The 20,796-nt window shown below is 47.8% G+C and overlaps 2 protein-coding genes across 7 annotated transcripts; both read left to right on the forward strand.

Moving 5' to 3' along the window:
* Positions 1 to 150: 150 nt before the first annotated feature.
* Positions 151 to 1,767, forward strand: YBEY (ybeY metalloendoribonuclease). 6 transcript variants are annotated; one of them, XM_062506751.1, is made up of 4 exons: positions 151 to 229; positions 362 to 489; positions 576 to 644; positions 759 to 895. In XM_062506751.1, the coding sequence occupies exons 1-4, from the start codon at positions 151 to 153 to the stop codon at positions 843 to 845; spliced, it is 363 nt and encodes a 120-aa protein (XP_062362735.1). In that variant the 3' UTR covers positions 846 to 895. The 6 variants fall into 6 exon arrangements, with proteins under 6 accessions (XP_062362735.1, XP_062362731.1, XP_062362733.1 ...); XM_062506747.1 differs by having other exon boundaries at positions 151 to 489; XM_062506749.1 differs by lacking the exon at positions 362 to 489 and having other exon boundaries at positions 151 to 360.
* Positions 899 to 10,337, forward strand: POFUT2 (protein O-fucosyltransferase 2). Its single transcript, XM_062506745.1, has 9 exons — positions 899 to 1,074; positions 1,662 to 1,912; positions 2,922 to 3,066; positions 3,361 to 3,471; positions 5,628 to 5,694; positions 7,173 to 7,298; positions 8,525 to 8,705; positions 8,953 to 9,076; positions 9,366 to 10,337. The coding sequence occupies exons 1-9, from the start codon at positions 899 to 901 to the stop codon at positions 9,517 to 9,519; spliced, it is 1,335 nt and encodes a 444-aa protein (XP_062362729.1). The 3' UTR covers positions 9,520 to 10,337.
* Positions 10,338 to 20,796: the final 10,459 nt, after the last annotated feature.

The raw sequence follows: 20,796 nt of genomic DNA on the forward strand, positions 1-20,796 counted from the left end.
GCGGAGTCCCACTTCAGGGGCGTGGTCTCTTGGGGGGGGGGGGGGGGGGGGGTCCCGATTAGTAGGCTCTGTGGTGGGTGGGGATTCAGAGCGGAGTCTCCTTGTGGTGGGCGGGATCTCCGCGGGCGGTGGGGTGGTGGCGGCGCCGCCATGAGTGTGGTGCTGCGGAACGTGCAGCGCGTCGTGCCTGTGCGCCGGGCTGCGCTCCGCCGGGCCGTCTGCGCCCTGCGCGCCGCCCTGGGCGCCTCCCGCTTCGACGTGGGGCTGGTTTGCGCTGGCAACGCATTAATGCAGCGCCTGAACGGCGACTACCGACACTGCCCGGAGCCCACCGATGTCCTTTCTTTCCCGTTGCACCAAGTGGCGGCGGGGGAGCTGCCGCGGCCGCGCTGCCGCGACGAGTACAACCTGGGGGACATCTTCCTGGGGGTGGAGTACATCCACCAGCAGTGCCGCGAAACGGGAGAGGATTTTGACGATGTTCTGACGGTAAGCCCCGCTCGGGCGTGGTGGTTGGCGTGGTGGGCACGGGGCTCGGTCGGTAATACGTTTGTTGTGTTCCCGACCCCGCGCAGGTGACCGCAGCCCACGGATTGTGCCATTTGCTCGGCTACCGGCACGACACGAAACCCGAGTGGGAGCAAGTGCGTGATTCGCTGGGGCTGGGGAGGGTGTGCGGGGTCCGTCATAGGGTGGACCGGAGGCCCCGGCGACGGGAGCCGCGGCTCTCCCGGTGCTGACCGCTGCTGCTCCCGCAGATGTACCAGAAAGAAGCGCAAATCCTGCAGGAGCTAAACCGCCTCGCAGGCTCCCGCCTGCGGCCCCTCACCGCTGGTCTCTTTTAAGAGACTGAGAGGATCCGGAGCTCCGCCTGTGCCGCCCCGGACGTGGCGTGGGGATGGCGGCGCAGGGGCCCGGTACGCGCTGCTCCCCGGCGCTGCTGCTGCTGCTTGGCCTGGCCGCGCTCTCCCGCCCGCCGCCCCCTGCTGCCGCCTCTGAGCGGCCTCCCGTCGCCCTCCTCGCCGGCCACTCCGTCTCCTCGCTGCCCGCTGCCGCCGCCGCCCCGCGCACCAGGTAAGCAGTGGCGGCCCTGTCGCATCCGGCCCCGGGCCGATCCTGTCCACCGAGCTTTCCCCCCGCCGTGCGGTATCCTTTTGCACAGGCGCCCCTCCGTGTCTCGGCCATCGTCTGGTAAAGGACCTCCTTGACCTGCTGGTCCCTTTTTGGTTCGATTTTGGAAGGTGTTACCATCGATAGAATATCCTGAGTCGGAAGGAACCCCACAGGGATCATCTTGCTCCCATCTACATTCTTTTCCCCTACTTCTCCGGAGCGTGTCCTCCTGCCTTTATATCCAGCTAAGAAGAGTTAGCTTCGGTGGCATGCCATTGGTTTCACTATTTTCATGAGACTCTTTGCTCCTTGACCCGCTGCAAGAAAGGCTCCTGGCATGTGCTTCCTCGTCAGGAGACCCTAGTGGCCCCTGCAGGACACATTGCTCTAACTTTTCATATTTCTTCCCCTTCCAAGTACCGCAGAATCAAAAAGAGGATCAGCTTCCTTCCTAACTGTTTCATCACAGGATTGTAGGGTAAAAAAGAAGAACGTGTAATAGCCTCAATGTGCTCCCAGAAATAATGATATTGCTTTGTTCTCCTTAGATACCTTTTGTATGATGTAAACCCCCCTGAAGGGTTCAACCTTCGCAGAGATGTCTACGTTCGTGTTGCTTCCCTTCTAAAGACCCTGCGGAAAAGTGAAAACTGGGTATTGGTTCTGCCTCCCTGGGGGCGTCTTTATCACTGGCAGAGCCCTGACATCTTCCAGGTCCGGATCCCTTGGTCCGAATTCTTTGATATCCCAAGTCTCAACAGGAACATCCCTGTCATTGAATATGAGCAGTTCCTTGCAGGTGGGATATAGGATCGTGCAATCTACGATTAAATATTTGATATGGTTTCTTAATAAAAGGTTTGTCCTTATAGGGGTTTTTATCCTTTTATGTGAAAAAATAAAAAACTTAGAGGTGGCAAGAGGAGGGTTGGGAAGGAGTTTTGCTGAGCTACACAACTACTAGGATGGAGTAACCCTATTACTTGGCTGCTTGTTTGATGTAGCACGGCTGTCCCCTCAACTTCTGGGACCCCTGAAGACAGACAGTTAATGCCTGTGATTAAATTCACCTGTGGTATTTGTGTGGTTTTTGACCATAATGACATAAAGAGCGAGGCAGCTTGTTGAAATACAGACAAACCATCTTTTTCTGTGTGTGATGGTTGGACAGTAAAAGTTGTAAAGTGGGTTCTTCCCTGAACTTACTTTTTCATTGTTGATGCTGCACGTACTTGAAATGCCCCTTTTTTGTGTCTAAGAGGAAGGCTTTCCATAAGAAAGTGAAGTTGCTTCCTCTAGGATTTAATGCCACGTTAATCACCAAATGTTCAAATCTGCAGCAGTGTCACAGGCTTGTTCAGTAAAGGAAATAAAGGCCACCAAATGTCACACCTCTGCAAAGAGCTCTGAAGGAAGACCCATTCCCTGCCTTCCAGGAAAATGCATGTAGAGACCCTGAAAGGCTTGTATTTGGCATTTTTCTTGGAGGCACTCCTTCTGTGGCAGCTGCTTACAGCACTGGAAACCTGTGTGCTTTGTGGTGTGTTTTACCCAGCTGACAGTGATTCCATTGTGTTTGGCACATTAAATCACACGGAACTGGGTGGGATAGCAGGTGGTCACATTGTCTGACCCTTTGAGCGTTTCTGGGTTGCACAGAACTTCCTTTACTTTTTTTATAGGGAAAACAGGGAAGAGAGAGTAGTGTAATATTAGCATTTCTAGCAGGTTTTTAACTGCAGCTGATGCTCGATCATACCTTTACAGTATGGGTTTTCATGCTTACAAATCCTTTGCCTTCTGCTCAGAGTCAGGTGGGCCCTTCATTGAACAGATTTATGTGCTGCAAGGCTATGCAGAAGGATGGAAAGAAGGAACATGGGAAGAAAAAATAGATGAAAGGCTGTGCATTGATCAGCTGATGTACTCCAAAGACAAACACGGCTACTACAGGTAACATCGAGCAGTCCTTCTGGTCTTTTCAGTTATATTCAGAGAGATATTTGCCTGCAGTGACTATCTGGGTGCTTGGACATCACTTTGTTTTTTAAAAGTCTATCAATAGTAAAATGTTGTATTGGTATGAAGAGATGTAATTCTATAAAGTTGTTTCTCCATATAAAAGCAGCATAAAGGAGGCAGCTGGTTTACTTGTATCACACGTGTTTTTTTTAGGATGTTTTGTTCTATATATGGCATTAATTTAAAATACAAGTCTGTGAACAAATCCCTTGTGTTCCATTTTAGGGGCTGGTTCTGGGGTTATGAGGAAACACGAGGCCTAAACGCCTGTTGCTTGTCTGTCCAAGGATCTGCCTCTATTGTGGCTCCCATCCTTTTGAAGAATACTTCAGCACAGTGAGTTGCCTTGTATAACTATTTATTGTTGTGTTAATTGTTGTACAACCCCATTGCTGGGTGGGAAAAACAGGGGGAATTTAAAGGCTGTATCCCACTGTTGAGATGCCTTCGTCACTGAATTATTGTACTCTGTTAAAGTCATTACAAAAGGTATTTACAGTGTAAGAAACACTTAACTGTAAGTTAAATTAAAGACTGCAGTGCTAAAACCTGAAAGCAAATACCCTTCAGCTTCTTATATTCACTCTCAGGCAGCTTTTGTGACTTCTACCTCCAAGGTGGCATCAAGTATCTCCTAGATCATGCAGTGGAAGAGACGCTGAGCTGTCAGCTGTTCCATATTCTACTCCATACCACATGTAATTTTATGTCTCTGGAATATTCCCACTCTGTAGTCCCCTCTGCAGTGGGAAGAGTCCTGGCACCATTAGATGTTCTCTGTGTGAAAGCCATTCCATGCCTTTGTTTGGCACCACTGCCAGTCTCCAAATATTTGCAGTTCAGCAGGACCCTGTACACTGAGTGTGGGTAAACCTGTTACATTGCAGTACAAATGACCTGCTCTGTCAAGTGGTCTTTTTCTGCTAATTCTTGACACACAGGTTCCTTATTTTACCTCTGAGCATTGCCTTGATGTTTGCATCAAACTGTCCTAATTTCTGACCATCAAGACCTGTAGTTGTTAGATGAAGCCAGTTTTTGTTTTTTTTTTTTTTTTTCACTACTCTCACTCCTAAGTTAGATTTCATCTGCTATTTCATTGGCCAGTGAACAGACTTCTCTAATTCTTCATAGTTGGCCTTAGCGGCTCTGAGGAATTTAAAATAATTGTTCAGCTGTGTCACCTGATTTCATGCCCTTCTGTATGTTGTTTAGGAATATGGTGAAGATACCTTCCACTTGTGACCTCCCTCTGCAATGAGAGCCATACATTTATCCCTGTCTCTAAAATTCCTTTTTTTTTTTTTTTTTTTTTTTTTTTTTCAATCCAGGCAAGAACCTTTCTGTGCCAATTTTTCTTAAAAGCCTTTCATGAAGGCTGTCAGGCAATCTTATTAGGCAGTGTCAGTGAGATGTTCCTTATCCTCATGTGTGCCAGTGTCTTCAAACTACTCTTGATTGTTCAGAGCTCTGATCCCCCATATTGCTCTTATGGCTGGAGAACCTGTTGTGTGGTCCTAGGGCTGGGGTTTTACCCTTCAAGTGTGGTCACTTCAAGGAAACTTCTTAATGCGTTTGGATTAATAATATCATTCACCTCCAATCTTCCTGTTAGATCCAGCACTGCTTCTTCATCAGCACATTCTAGTCTGTTTTCCAGGTGATTTAGAGCCTTCTGTGCAGTTGTCCAGCTGATTGTCAGCAGTGATAATCCAAAGTTGATTGGTTACTTGGTTCCTCTCTTTTTAGTAGAAGGAGATGCAGATAATGACCTTTGCCCCTTTTAACAGAAGTATTTCTCTGTGTGTTTGCTTATCATCAGTGTGCTCACAAACTAAATCTACATCTCTTGTGCTCTGGGATACTTGAAACTTTAAAAATCTCTTCTGCTTCTTAGAACTTGAACAGTGCAGTAAGGTTTCCAGTACACAATCCTGAGCTGTGTTTGTTTATGAGAAGCACAAGCTGCTGTCAACTACTGTACATTTTGGTAGTTTCTCTGTATTCTTTGATCTGTTGTTTTACTATAGGACATTTTATTCTACACGTGGAAAACACCCCTGTTTTCATAATCTTCTGCTTCGTCCCAGAGGCTGTCCTGTGCTCTGAGGCTGAGCTATCACACAGGTCACTTCTCCCCTTTGGAACACTCCTGCTGTCACAAGTCTTGTTTCTCCTGTAGCAGCTACTGCAAGTACTGTGAGGGGTGGTTAATGCTTGTTAATGTTTAACTTTCAGAGTCAGGGTACCATTTCTTAAGGAAGGGAGAAGACCCACAGAGTGGCGTGGTTGCCTTCTCTCCCCAGCAGACTGGGTCGCAATTCACTTTGGAGAGAACTAGAATTTGACTCATAGGAGCCTGTCCCTCATTCCCCATGCCCCCTTTGCAAAAAGATCATAGTCTGTGCTTTATCCTAGCAAATGTGTAAAGAAAGTCATAATGTAAAATCTATTCCTCAGGGAACTGCACTGAGTTTTACAATTTTTAATAGGTCAGTGATGTTAGACAGAGCTGAAAACCTTCTTCATGACCACTACGGAGGGAAAGATTATTGGAATGTGAGTATTTTACAGATAGCTTCTCTAGACTTTTTCCTTAGCTCTGCTAAGAAGTTCAATAACCAGTGTGTGCTTCAGTTTTGCCTTGGGTTTTTTTGTCTTGACAGTAACTTGTCTTCTGTTGCAGCAGTTTGTGCTGACATGGTTTTCAGGCTGCTGTGGATTAATGTGAATTAACAGGAATTAATCCTGCTGTCTTATGCCTAAAGGCCCAAAGGACCTCCCCTATACAACACATACATAATCAGAAGGGAGCAGTTTCCCATCTAGTTAACCTCAAGATTAGTCTTTTAAAAAGAATTCTGTAAAGTGCTCGTTAATGTCCCAAATCCCTCCCCATTGGCTTCAAGGACAAAATTCCTGTGGGTTTCAAGGCAAAGGTCTATGGTAAAATAATTCCTGTCATAAAGATTTTAAGAAAATGTTAAGGTTCAGACACAGGAAAATGGAATATGATATGGAATGCTTGATATAGTTAAAATTCCTAAGAGAAACTGACTCTCATGATATTGCTAAACAAATTACACAGCCCTCAGTCTTGTAAGCACCTGACTATTCACTTGAGATATGGCATTCTTTCAGAAGTGGACCAAACAGTAGTTTGCTAGCTGTGAATTGTTCATTGAGAGTGACCACTCAAGGAAAGAAATGCAACCCAGGTACCATATTTGAGTATGACTTGACCTTTTTTACAGGATTTTTGTGGATATGAAATCCACATGGCTCCATAACACACATTTCTTAGCAGTGGCACTTTAAACATTGCCCTAGTGGTTTTACGTGATGTACAAACAGAAATTTACTCACTGCATCTTGGGCCTGGAGCCTCTTTTTTTTTTTTTTTTTTTTTTTTTTTTTTTTTTTTTTTTCCCCCCATGCTCCTCTGAGAAGCATCCCTGTATTCTCTGTTTCTTTGCAGTCAAAAAGGGAGAAAGTGGGATTTCCTTCATTATTTTGCCTGTTAATAAAAAAGCTTGTGGCTGTGTGCAGTGGTAACTGCATCACAGAATCCTAGAGATTATTATTTACAGGTTAAGGAAATAATTCCTTTTTCATCAATTTTCCACTGAATTTCTTAGGCATGTCTGTCTCTAGATACCTAATATTTTTAAAGCAGGTTTTATTCTTAGAGATGTTTTGCACACTAAAGTTTTTGCCCAGCTTTTGTTTCCAAAAGTGAGGTATATTGCTAGGGTGTTTAATTTGGTGTAATATGTGTTCTGTTGTGTAAATAACTGTGGTGTCCTCCCTATACCTGTGTATTGCAGGGGCAGGTGAGTATGCTGGTTATAAATATGGCGATAATTATAAGTAAACTACTAAAGCTTAGATAAAAGGTTAGAAATTGTTACTTAGAGTACTGCATAGATGTACCGGAAGTAACTGCATCCTGGAAGTGCTGCATGTGTGAAACTGTCTCGACCTACTCATTTTTAGCTCTGCTTTTTCTGACTCTGTGTCTGCTCTTATTCCAACAGACCCGTCGGAGCATGGTGTTCGCTAAACACCTCCGTGTGGTGGGAGACGAGTTTAGGAAGAAATATCTTCAATCCACCGATGAGGCAGACAGGACTCAATACAAGGAGGACTGGACACAGATGAAGGTAAAATTCTTAACAGTCTGTTGCCCATAACAGATATTTCATTTATGTACTCTTGGCTGTGTACTGCAGGGCATGTTGGAGGCTACACGTAAGTGGCACTCTTCTGCTCACATCAAGGTCGGTGTCCTGGTTTGAAAGACAGGTGTTTGCCAAGGAAAGCAGAAGCTTCCCTTTGGACTGAAAAAAAGTGATTCTTCCGATTATTATAATTTTGGAATGAAGAGAGCTCTCAGGCAAAGATATGGGCGTAGGAATAACAGTTCTTTACTAGTATATCTAACAAGACAAACAAGAACAACAACAGCTATGAAATTACCCACAAACAGAACAGTAACTCAGTCCCAGTGTTTTTTGGCTGCAGGCACCTTTTCCCTGAGCTGCAGTTCCCGGTGCTGGGGGCGGGCGGGTCCCGCAGAGCTGCAGGAGGGCTGGGGGTGATGGCAGCGCTGTCCCAGAGGGAGAGAGAGATGGAGAGAGAGCTCTCCGCTCACGGTGTGGGTCCCGGTGCTCAGTAGAGTGCTGGATGGTGGTAGTTCACAGCGAGAAGACAGCAGGGCAGGGTCTGATAGTGGTTTCCCGATGCTGGGATGGGACAGAGAGGCAGGAGGCGGTGATCATCCATCTCATCCGAACTCCGCGGGGGAAATGGGGCCGAGGCGCAGCGTTCCGCTTCTTCTTCTGGCTGTTTGAATCTCGCGGGGGTTTCCTTCTTCTCTCTCCTCCCCCTTGTCACCAGGACCCAGTCAACAGGTATCTTAGCATGACAATGGGCAAAATTCCACAGAGGGGGAAGGGAAAGTACCAACCCCCAACAGTCAGCACGGTGTGTTCCTTGTGAATCTTCTCCCTGTGTGACACATGCTAACAGAGTCTGTCGAGGTGTGCCTGGCTGGTTCTAAAGGCCAGATCTTTGTTGCCCTCATTTCGGTAAAAGAAACTTGAATTTCTTCCTGTTTACAGCGCTACATGTGGATGTAAAGTTCAGCTGCCACCTGAGGTTTTATTTGGTCAAGGAGAGGAATTTTCACTTACAAATATTTGGCACTCCAATTTCTCTTGCATGATGGAGGCCACCCAAGATCTAAATGTTGCAACAAGTGTCCCAAGCTAGTTCCAGTCCATACTTAAAAATAGAGTGATTCTGTGCCTTATACAGAGGCAATTCTGGCTTTTCTGTGTGAACGGTGATGCTCTCAAGTTTTAATGTTTTGATCTTTCTCTCATAGGTTAAGACGGCCACAGCTCTAGGTGGCCCATACCTTGGGGTTCATCTCAGAAGGAGAGACTTCATTTGGGGTCACAGAGAAGATGTGCCTTCCCTGCAAGGAGCAGTACAAAAAATCCACAGCCTCTTGGAGACGCTTAAACTTGAAAAAGTTTTTGTAGCCACTGATGCTGTTGAGGAAGGTAGGCAGATCACAGGTACTTCAGGATTGGTAACTTTTGACAGTGAGTGCAGCATTTATCACTGGCTCCCCTTCTTGCCTCCAGTGCTGTAAATTTTGGCAACTGTATTGTAAAATTTGCTGGTCGATTTTGGTGTCACTTGTTCTGTAACTGTTCATCCAGGGTTCCCTTAAACAAACACATTGTGTGACAGCAGAAAGTTGCTCTTCATAATGCAGACATAAATTTGTATCCTTCCTTTTTTAAGAGATTGAACTCCTTAAGAAACTGCTGCCTGAGATGGTGAGGTTTGAACCCTCTCTGGAGGAGCTGGAACTCTATAAGGATGGAGGCTTGGCTGTGATTGACCAGTGGATTTGTGCACATGCAAGGTAGCAAACCTGACTTATTTCAGCCGAAGCTTATTGTCATTGTCACAAAGCTGAATATGATTTTTTGCCCCTGGTTGTTTACAGGTTGTGCAAGACATTATATAATCAATTATGTAATTGATATGTGTATAGTAGATGTATAATGGCTATATTGTGTGTGTATATATATTATAATTTCATTATCATATAATTTCACTGAATATCAAAGTTCATTGGACTGAAATCTAATTACTTGCATTCTAAAAACCTTCCCCACCCACCCCCAAACTGTTGTTGATTTTTTTCACAGGTATTTTATAGGCACCTCTGTTTCAACATTTTCCTTCCGAATCCATGAGGAAAGGGAGATCTTGGGATTTGATCCAAAAACAACTTACAACCGATTTTGTGGTGAAACAGAAAAAAACTGTGAGCAGCCAACTCACTGGAAGATTGTATATTAAACACAGAGAAACACAAAGGTTTTTATGCTGTTAGAGTTCAAAATAGCAAGAAAAAATGATGGGGAATTACCTGCCTTGGAACAAAGTATGACCCAGTCCTGTACTCTTGGCTCTCCTGCTCCCCTTCTGTTATGAGTGTGACATGGGGTGGATGTACCCCTCATTGTCTCTGGACCTCACAGCATTTCTATGTGGGTCCCCAGTATATCCTGCTCTGGCTGCCTTCCTTGAGTGGTCCCACGTGTGCCATGTGGTTGCTACGGACCACGGGGCCTCCTGGCTACAGAACTGGCTTATGGGAGGCAGCAAAGTAATGCCCAGGGTACATGTATTCAAACCAGCTTGCTGTTGAAGCATTTCTTACCTGTCCCTGGTTCTCTCTGTGGTCATTTTTTAACTGCAGAGCTGGCCACATCACTGGGAGTGGTCACCCTGAGAGCACCAGTCTCTTCCCAGGGAGGAACCAAGCTGCCACCTGAATAAAGGTGGGGGGTTGGGGCTGCTCCCACTCCAAGGGAAGAGCCTGCAAGGCCCATCTGTTGGGGACTCATTTCATGTGGAGGCACATTGCCTAGCAGAGAAGGAGGTTGGTACCTGGTGGAGCTGGACCAAGATTGCATTTTTTGGAGACAGCTCCCTCCCCTGCCTGCTGCAACGCTGGCCGGGGCTGGGAGAGGAGGGTGGGTATGTTCAGCATTCAATCTAAACTTTGCTGAATATCGAGACTTTTTGTTTCTCATTTATAACATAAGCTACAAAAAAGAATAATACTATCATAAATAGAAAAGCGTAGTTACATGTTTATTATTTCATTAAACTACAATAAAAATAATGAGTTTATAGGGGTTTTTTTATGTTTTAGGAAGTTACTCCTAGATGGGTATTGTCAGACATGGTACAGTTTGCAGTGAGGAGCAGTTTGTCCAAATGGGGTCAGCCCTGAAAGGGTTCAGTCTTCTCTGTGCCTAGACCTCCTAAGGAGACATTCAGCATCAAGGTCACCTGGGGAATGCTTCTATCAGATCTCTGAAATGAAAAAGTAAACCATATTCACTGTATTAAAAAAAAAGGAAAATAATGAAGTACACTTTGAAATCTGCTTCCTTAAAAGAACTCCAGACTGAGTCCAAGCAGCTGCAGAAGCCCTGGAGACTTGAAGACAATTGAAGGAATACAAAGAATTCATGAGGGCTTTCTGTATTTTAATGATTCCCCATTTTAATGATTCTCCTGTGGATTTGGGGCTGAGTCAAGGACCCTCAGGCACTGAGAGAAGGTTGAAGAAGCTGCTCAAGGAGTCAGAAGCAAAACTCCAAATCCCTTACGGCATCACTGGGCCCCACTGAGGGCAGGGACTGCCAAAAGGCTCCCCAGGGACTGGTGAGAGCAGATCGTTGAGGGCAGGATTGCAGGAGCCAAAGGCTGTGCGCAGGGAACTGCAATGCTGAGCAAGGCCTGGGCTGGCTGGAGGAAGCAGAAAGGCCAAGGCTGAGCCCAGGCCTGGGACAGCAGGGCCTGTCCTTCACGTGTGGCTCGGGGCTGTTCCTGGGGCAGTGGGATGGGAGGGGCAGCAAGGACAAATGGCATCAGCCTGTGGGACACTCCAGATCCTCATGGAACCAAGGGACAGGGTGACACTGTGGGGCCTCATGGAAACAAGAGGCCATGGTGAGCCTGCAGGGCTGTAACACCCCAGTTCACTGAAATGATGGTGGTAACCAACCAAAGACTCCATTACTCAAGCTTGGTGCACTGGAGAAACCCCAGCCAAATAGTCTCAAGACGTCAAAAATGACACAACATTTTACTGGCAAAATACAGAAAATCAAGGAACTTTGGAAAAGGGTTTAATATAGCATGCAAGTCAACATGAAACACTTATCATAGCAGTAACTTCATTAATTTACCCCATTTAACCTAGAAACCTTTAAATACTCAATTTGATGGGGTACCCAAAACTGTTCCATATAAAGAGCATTAGAAGGAGAGGAAAGAGAGAGACAGAAAGACACACATATGGCTACCAACTCCTAGGGTTCCAGTGTGGGTGAGACGCAAACCCCAGGAGAAGGCAGGGTACGGATCATGGGCTGAGCTCCTGCTTTGTGTTTTAAGCCCCTGGGTCTTTGTAGGCCTCCCCCGAGGCGGGACTTGGTATTACTCAGGCAGTGAGAGCCTGGGTCAGCATCGCTCCAATGTGGGACTGATTGACAGCTCATCCTGAGATGTCTCGGGACATGGATCTCATCCAGCCTCTGACACTGATCATGGTGATACTGCGGAACCTCATGGAACCATGGGTTAGTTGTGACAAGGACAGCAGCAGATCCAAGGACACCATGGAGACACTATGGAATCTCATGGAATCAAAGAGACCATTGTGACAGGAAACTCAGGACCCCTATGGAACCAAGGGTCAAGGATGAAGCTGTGGGGCCCTTAGAACCAAGGAGCCATTGTGACACAGTGGAGCCACATGGAGCCCAGGGCCCATGGTGACGCTGTGAGACCTTATGGAAGCAAGGGGCCATTGTGACACTACAGAAGCAAGGAGAATATTGTGACAAGGATAATATTGTGACACTACTGGGACTCACAGAGTCAAGGGGACCATGGTGACACTGTGGGGCCCCATGGAACCAAGGGAACAGGGAAGAGTGGCTGGCTGGGCCTCCTTGGGGCCACCTGACTGGTCTGGCTGACCTTGGCATGTCGAGGGCCACTGCTCATCTGCCCCTGAAGCACTGGGACTCTGGGCTTTCCTTCCTATGGGACAGAACTGTCCTTTTCCTCCTGGTTCCCACGTCCAGAATTGGGATTCCTCCTCCAAATTTCCTTATATGCAAAGATTGTTCCCAGGTGAATTCTGCCAGGAGGGACAGATCTGACTGCCTTGGCCACCCACTCTCATCTGCCTTTGAAACACTGGGACCATGAGCTTTTCTTTCTTCTGGGAAGAAACCATCCATCTTGACCAGGTGCTCATGGTTAGAATTGGGAATCTGCCTCCAGAATTCCCTGTTATCCAAAGATAGCTCCTGGACAAAAGCTGCCAGGACTGAAAAGTTCAGGTGGCCTTGGCTTCTTGAGTTCTGGCTCCCATGTGCCTTTGAAACACTGGCGCACTGTACTTTCCTTCCTGATGAGAAGAGCTCTTCTTCTCTCCAGGAGCCTACAACCAAAATTGAGATTCTACCTCCAAAATGCCTATGTCCATGGATAGCCCTCAGATGAAAGGTGCCAGGAGAGACAGGTCAGGCTGGCTTGACCTTAGAATGGCTGCTTCTCATCTTCCAAAACACTTGGGCTTCTCACCATTCTTTCCTGTAGAAAAATACATCCATCTTGACCAGATGCCCATGGCCAAAATTGGAATTCAACCTTCATAACTCTGTCCATCCAAGGAGTGCTCCCAAGTGGAAGCTGCCAGGACAGACAGGTCTGTCTGCCTTTGGCCTCTTGGGGGCTGCCTCACACCTGCTTTCCAAAAGCTAGGGCTCAGCACTTTCCTTCCAGTGGAAAAGAACAGTCCTTCTTGTCAAGGTGTCTGTGGTCAAAATTGAGATTCCTCCTCCCGAATTCCAGATATCCAAGGATTCCTCTGTAACAAAAGCTGCCAGGGCAAACAGGTCTGGCTGATTTGGCCTCCCAGGAGCCACCTCTCTCCTCTTCTGCCTTTGAAACACTTGGGCTCTGTGCTTTTCTTCCAAAAGAAAATAACTGTCCTTATTTACTCAGAAAAGGCCAATATTGGGATTCCACCTCCAGAATTCCCTATGTCCAAGGGTTGCTTTCACACAAAAGGACAGAAAGCTCTGGCTGGCCTTGGCATCTGATGGCCACCTTGTATTTGCCCTTGAAACACTGGTGTTCTGTGCTTTCCTTCCTATGGAAAAGAACCATCCTTCTCATCTGGGTGCCCAAGTCTGAAATTGGGATTTCACCTCTAAAATTCTATGGATCCAAGGGTTTTTTTTGCTCCCAGGCAAAATCTGCCAATACCATCAAGTCTGGCAGGCCTTGGTCTCTGGTGTCTGCCCCTGAGGCACTGGGGCTCAGTTCTTTCCTTCCTATGGAGATCACTGTGACGCTGTGGGGACCTTGTGAAACCAAAGGGATCACTGTGACACTGCTGGACCCCATTAAACTAAGGGGCCATGGTAACACAGCATGGCTTCATGGAACCAAGAGACCATTATGACTTCGTGGGGCCTTATGGAACCATGGAGATCATTAAGACCCCTCAGGACCTTGTGTAACCAAGGGGGCATTATGACACATCAGGGCCTCATGGAAACAAGTGATCATTGGGACATTGTGGGGCCCCATGGAACCGAGGGAACATGGAACAGCTCTGCCTGATCTTGGAATGTCAAGAACTGCCTCTTGTCAGCTCCTGGAGCACTGGGGCTCTGTGCTCTCCTTGCTATGGAAAAGAATTGTCCCTGTCCCTGTCAGATGCCCATTGCCAGAATTGGTACTGTCCCTAAAACATTTCCTATATGCAGGGGTTCCTCCCAGAAAAAAACCTGCCAGCTCTGGCTGGCCCTGGCTTCTGGTGGTCACCTCACATCAGCCCTTGAAACAGTGGGGCTCTGATCTTTCCTTCCTATTGAGAAGAAGCAGCCTTCTTGTCCAGGGATCATGGCCAAAATTAGAATTTGGACTCCCAAATTCCATATATCCAAGGATTGCCCCCAGACAAAAGTAGCCAGGACAGACACGTCGGGATGGCTTGTTGTCTGGTGATTTTCTTAGACTATGAGCAGAATATTTTCATTTGCCAACACCTTGGAGAGGGCCCAGAAATCTCCCAAGGTTGGGTTTGGGGGCTTCAGACACATGACTACTAAATAGGGTCAAAGGAACTCTGTGCTAAGTGGGGCAGAGACTGAGGACAGTAGAGGAGAGCCCTGGGAGGGATTGAAGGGTGGTTCGGAGATGGTGGATCCTTTTGACATAGTAGAAAATATCCAGAGAAAGAAAGAATTAATGCCAAGTGCAGCTGGGAAGGCCCAGACTGAACACAAATAGAAAGGAATTTCTCTCTTAGTGCAGGGCTGTGGTACAAAACAACCCCCAGAAGGAGTCTGGAGCAGCCCAAGGCTTTGTATATCCAGGCAGAGGCAAGTAGGATGCAGAGCTGTCAGCAAAGGCAGGGGCCAGTGAGGTGGAGTAGCTGGGGGACGATGACAGCCTGCAGGGACAGAGGCACAAGGTATGGACACCATAGGACAGCCTGGGCTGGAGAGGTCATAGTTTGCTCAGCACCAGAGACACCTTTCCCCTGCTTGTCCCCTCCTGTCATCTCTGCCTCCAGTGTTCTGCTCTAACTGGAACCTGGGGACACTTTCTCAGTCATGTCCATCACAGGGATCTCTTTAAAGTACAAGAAACTTCAGTGTTTCAGTTTCACTTTCAGTTGTGGACAAGTTTTTTGAGCAGACTGAGGAACTGAGTCTTTCGCAAACAACACCAATGCCCTAAGAGGGTCATTAAAGTCTTTGTGATGTGTCTGTGCTGCTGAGCTGGGGCGGGCTCCTGGTGCAGAGGCAGCTCCTGGCAAGGGCAGCACTGCAGAGAGACAGCTCTGCCCAGGAGCAGCTCCAGTGCACGGCCCAACACGGCTGGGGCACTGCCAGGGCATCTGAGGGACACGAGCAGGGCACAGACAGAGCTCACAGGGGCTCAGCACTGGCAGGGGCTGTATGATGTCCCAGAGGGGGCTGTGCCACAGAAGCACCTCTGTTTGTTGTGTGAGGTCCTCAAGCAGCCATGGCATTGTAGAGGGGACTGTGTGACATCATAGAGCAGGCTGTGACACCATGACATGTCTGTATGACATCATAGAGTGGGTTGTGATGTCAAAGGGTGTGCTGTGTCATTAGAGTGGCAGTATGACACCACAGAAAGTGTGTGACATTGCTGAAGGGGTTGTGACATCACAGAGCTGGCTGTGATATCATAAAATAGGGTGCAAGGCCATAGAGAGTGGCTCTGTGACATCAGAGAATGGGCTGTGACATCACCATGTGGCTGTGTAACATCAGAGCAGGCTGTGACATCACAGAAGAGACTGTGAAATCACTGGGTGACATCCCAGAGTTGGCTCTGTGACATCAGAAGGGTGCTGCGTGGCATCTCAGAATGGGCAGCAACATCACAGTTTGCTGTGTGACATTACAAGTTGCTGTGTGACATCACAGGGCCTGTGTGACATCACAGGGTTCTGTGAGGGAGCCCTGTGGGAGCACTGGGGAGGTCACTCAATCCCAGCCCCCCTCACAGTTCCCCCCAGAGAAGTCTCCACTGCTGCTTGTGCACAGTGGGGTCCCCTGTCACCCCAGTTTCTCCCCGCCCCAGCACCACAGCCTCCCCCAGAGGATGTTCCACGAGATCGACCCCAGAGCCTGCCATGGGGATGGGGTCAGGGGTCATGGGGGGTGGGACAGGGACCCTCTGGCAGGGCTTCTGGGCCAGGGCTCCTTCATCCTGTTCCAAACAAGGGGTTGAGAGCGCTAAAAAATCCCTGGCAAGGGATCAGCAAAATCCAGATTTAATATTAAGCAACAGCAGAACTTGCCAAGTTCCTTGGCAAGAGTCACTCTACTCCTGACTGGGGGCTTCAGGCATAGCAAGGAAACAAAGCAACAACAAAACCAAATCCAGGCAATCAAACCAGAAATGAGCCAAGAAAACTGTGTGTGTGTGTGTGTGTGTGTGTGTGTGTGTGTGACAAAGGGACTGAGAGGGCAAGGATAAAAGGTACACAGCCTAAAAGCTTAAAAGAGATCAAACTTAACAGGACTCAATTTATATCCTAACCTTAACTGATACCTTCAGCTTCACAATTTAGCAAAAGAACAGCACTTAACAGTATTTAACCTGATTTATAACCTATGGCTTAACAATTTAACAGTGGAAAAACACTTAACATTAAACTTATCTAATAGCTTACATTAAACTTCACAACTTACCAAAAGAACAACTCTTAGCAGCATTTAACTTCACTTATACCTCATGACTTAACCTTACTTACAGACCTGGCTGACTCAGATATCCAAGGCACTCAATCCCCTCAGAGAGCAGCATTTCTGTCACTTTTACCAGAGCACAGACACTCATGTGTGCACACAGAGAGAGCCAGTGCAAAGTACCTGTGAGGAATTCCCCTGGAGGGCAGGGAAATGATCCCTCAGATGCTTTGGCATCTCCCCAGTGGGTGAAGGATTGAGCTTTGAGGAGTGGAGGGATCGGCCCAGGCCTCATTGTTGTTTGGGGATGCCTCAAGTGCAGCAAACAGGAGAGTTCCCAGCTTGCAGAGGCCCCACTTAGAGGGAGGTCGCTGGCCCAGGAGAACTCCAAGGGGCTCTTTGTGGAGTGTGTTTGTAGGGCCCCAAGAGAGGGTCTTTAGTCACAGCAGTGTTTCATCCTGGCTGCACTGGGCATCAACAGCTTTGGCAGGGATGTTGTGTCACTGAGGCAACAAAAACAGATCCAGGGCTGCTCCTAAAGAAACCAGGAGCTCGTTGGGCAGCAGGAGTGCCTGGGAGCAGACAGTGATGAGCTCCAGGGGAGCTGAGCCCAGGGCTGTTGGCCGAGGCCCAACGAGCATTTCTCAGTTTGTATGGTGGCCTGAGAAGGGGAGGGGGGAATGCACCAGCACAGGGCCCCATGGAACCAAGGGACCATTGGGACACCGTGGCACCGCATGGAATCATGGAGACCCCTGTGACATTGCTGGGCCTCATGGAACCAAGGGGACCACTCTGGTGCTGCGTGGCTCCATGGAATGTGGGGACCATTGTGACACTGTGAGGCCCCACCGAACCATTGTGACCCTGTGGAGCTAAAGGAGACCATTGTGACACTGCAGGGCTTCATAGAACCTAGGGGCCATTGTGACATTGTAGAACTCCATCGACCCAAGGGTTCATTGTGACACAGCAGGGCTGCATGGAACCAAAGCTCCAGGGTGACACAGAGGGGCCTCCTGTAACCAATAGTTCATTGGAACACTGTGGAGCCAAAGGAGACCGTTGTAACAATGCAAATCCCATGGAATCCTTAGGACCATTGTGACACTGCAATGCCTTGTGGAATCGTTGGGACCATTGTGACACTGCAGGACCCCATGGAATCAAAGCAACATTGTGACACTGCATAGCCCCATAAAACCAAGGGAACACAGAACAGGTCTGGCTGGTTTGGCCTCCCGGGTGCTGTCTGACTGGTCCAGCTGACCTTGGCATGTTGAGGGTCTCCTCATCTGCTACTGCAACACTGGGGCTCCTTTCTTTCCTTCCTGTGGAAAAGAACTGCCATTCTCCTTCAGGCACCCATGGCCAGAATTCAGATTTCACTGCAAAATTTCCATATATCCAGGGATTATTCCCATAGGAATATTGTCAGGACAAGTCTGTCTGGTGGTGGTTTCACAAGGGTGACCTTTCATCTGTCCCCAAAACCCTGGGGAAGTCCCTGTGCTTTCCTTCCTATGGGAAAGAACTACACTGCTTCTCTAGGCACCCGTGGCTGAGATTGGGATTCCACCTCCAAAATTCCCTCCAAAATTCCACTCTCACCTGCCTTCCAAACAGTGGGGCTCCATGCTTTTCTTTAGATGAAAAAACTGTCCTTCTTGGCCAGGTGCCCATGGCCAGAATTAGAATTCTACCTCCAACATTGCCTATTGTGAGAGACTGGAAGAAATTGTTGGCTTGAAATATTTTGTGTGGGGGGGAGGAGGGGCAGGTGCAGGGCCTTGCCCTGCCCTGTAACCGCAGAACTGCATAGCCCTGTAACCCCAACCCCCCAGAGTCTCTCTTCCAGCCCAGCAGTGTCTGCCAGTCCCTAGCACACCACAGGCAATGCTCTACACCCATCTCTGGAGCCCAAGCCCAGCTCCTGAGTGACCAAATGACTGGAAGTCCCACCTGGGGGAAAAGTCCCAGGAAAATAAAGGGGTATTTAAGGCTGACCACAAGGCAAGCACACATCTTGACCCTACCTCCTCTTGGAATTTCTATGTGAAAACTGCTAGAATCCAGGAGTTGGTAGCTGTGTGTGTGCTTCTCTATATTTTTTTGTCTTTCTCTCTGTGCCTTTTATTCCTTCAGTTTCTGTCCTCTTGCAAAATTTGAGTTACTTAAAATTGAACTCTTCTTTCTTGAGCTGTTCAGTTGAGGAATTCAGTGAGAAAAACTCATAAACATTTGTTCAAAACAAATGTTTTGAATGTTTTAAAATGGAATGTTCAAAAAAACAAAGAAAAGGTAGTGGGAATATTTTAAGTTTTAATATTTTAAGTTTCTATGATTAGGCAGATTTCAGAAGTGTATTCAAAGCAAACATAATGTTTTGAAAACAATGCAGAGAGAACAATTTTGTCTTGTTTTCTTTTCCTGTTTATAGATGGGTATCAGCAATGTCCAATTGATGTTGACCCCCACCACCTTCTACTGCAGTCTGAATAAACATGAAAATCAAGACACTTCACGGCTGATAATCAACAATACTTTGTTCTCACCCCTTCCCTACCATTTCCCTGAGACTTCTATGGATCAGGAGCAGTGTGTCCAGCAGGAACAGGGCAGTGATTCATCCCCTGTATTTGGCACTGGTTGGGCAGCACCTCAAGTGCTTTTTCCAGTTCTGGGACCCCAATTTAGAGAGGACATGGAGGACCTGGAGCGTGTCCAGAAAAGGGCAACAAGACTGGTGAGGGGTCTGGAGTACAAGTCCTGTGAGGAGCAGCTGACGGAGCTGGGGATGTTTATCCTGGAGAAGAGGAGGCTCAGGGGAGACCTCATCACTCTCTATAACTCCCTGACAGGAGGGTGCAGCCAGGGGAGGGTGTGCCTCTTCCCCCAGGGAACAGTGACAGGATAAGAGTACACAGCCTTAAGGTACACCAGAGGACATTTCTGCTGGACATTAGGAGATATTCTTCACAGAAGGGATGACTGAGCAGTGGAATGGGCTGCCAAGGGAGATGGGCAAGTCATTGTCCCTGGAATTGTTTAAGGAAGGACTGGATGTGGCACTGAGTGCCATGGTCTGGGTGACAAGTTGGTGTTAGGTCACAGGTGGGACTTGATGCTGTCAAAGGTCTTTTCCAGCCTGGGTGATTCTGAGATGATTGTGACACTGCAGGGCCCGGGGGAAGCAAGGGGCCATTGCGACACTGTGGGATCTCGTGGAACAGAGGGGACCATAGCTACACTGTATATGACATGGCACCATAGAGCCAAGGGGCCAGTGTGATACTGTGGGACTACATGGAAGCAAGGAGTCCATTGTGACAGTCTGGGTCTTCAGGGAACCACAGAGGCCACTGTGACACTTCAGAGCCTTGTGGAACCAAGGGGCCATTGTGCCATTGAGGAACCAAGGAGACCGTTATGAGAGCCTGCGGCCCAATGGAATCAAGGGGCCATTGTTCCATGGCAAGGACTCTTGGAACTAGGGGAACAATTGTGACACTGGGGTGCCCCAAGGAACCAAGGGTCGCTCGTGACACTGCAGGATCTTTTGTAATCAGTGCGCCATTGTGACACTGCAGCACCAAGGAATTCATGGTGGCACTCGGAGGCCTCATGGAACCAAGAGGCCACTGTAACACTGCAGGGCCTTGTGGAATCATGCAGAGCATTGTGACAGAGCAGGACCTCATGTAATGATGGGGCTGTTGTGACACTTCAGGGCCCCCTGGAACTAAGAGATGAGCTGTCAATCAGTCCCACAGTGGGGTGGTGCTGACCCAGGCTCTCACTGCCTGAGTAATACCAAGTCCCGCCTCGGGGGAGGCCTACAAAGACCCAGGGGCTTAAAACACAAAGCAGGAGCTCAGCCCATGATCCGTACCCTGCCTTCTCCTGGGGTTTGCGTCTCACCCACACTGGAACCCTAGGAGTTGGTAGCCATATGTGTGTCTTTCTGTCTCTCTCTTTCCTCTCCTTCTAATGCTCTTTATATGGAACAGTTTTGGGTACCCCATCAAATTGAGTATTTAAAGGTTTCTAGGTTAAATGGGGTAAATTAATGAAGTTACTGCTATGATAAGTGTTTCATGTTGACTTGCATGCTATATTAAACCCTTTTCCAAAGTTCCTTGATTTTCTGTATTTTGCCAGTAAAATGTTGTGTCATTTTTGACGTCTTGAGAATATTTGGCTGGGGTTTCTCCAGTGCACCAAGCTTGAGTAATGGCATTGTAATAAACGTGATTTGTGCTAACTAAATTGTAACTATATTGGCAAAATTGTATTCATATTA

The sequence above is a fragment of the Cinclus cinclus genome, chromosome 21 (genome assembly GCF_963662255.1).
Source record: "Cinclus cinclus chromosome 21, bCinCin1.1, whole genome shotgun sequence".
In the NCBI taxonomy this organism is placed as follows: domain Eukaryota; kingdom Metazoa; phylum Chordata; class Aves; order Passeriformes; family Cinclidae; genus Cinclus; species Cinclus cinclus.

Coding starts and splice junctions, on each gene's coding strand:
- YBEY (XM_062506746.1), top strand. CDS start 151: ATGAGTGTGGTGCTGCGGAACGTGCAGCGCGTCGTGCCTGTGCGCCGG. Junction 490..575: donor ATTTTGACGATGTTCTGACG/GTAAGCCCCGCT, acceptor GACCCCGCGCAG/GTGACCGCAGCCCACGGATT.
- POFUT2 (XM_062506745.1), top strand. CDS start 899: ATGGCGGCGCAGGGGCCCGGTACGCGCTGCTCCCCGGCGCTGCTGCTG. Junction 3,472..5,627: donor TTGAAGAATACTTCAGCACA/GTGAGTTGCCTT, acceptor AATTTTTAATAG/GTCAGTGATGTTAGACAGAG. Junction 8,706..8,952: donor CACTGATGCTGTTGAGGAAG/GTAGGCAGATCA, acceptor TCCTTTTTTAAG/AGATTGAACTCCTTAAGAAA.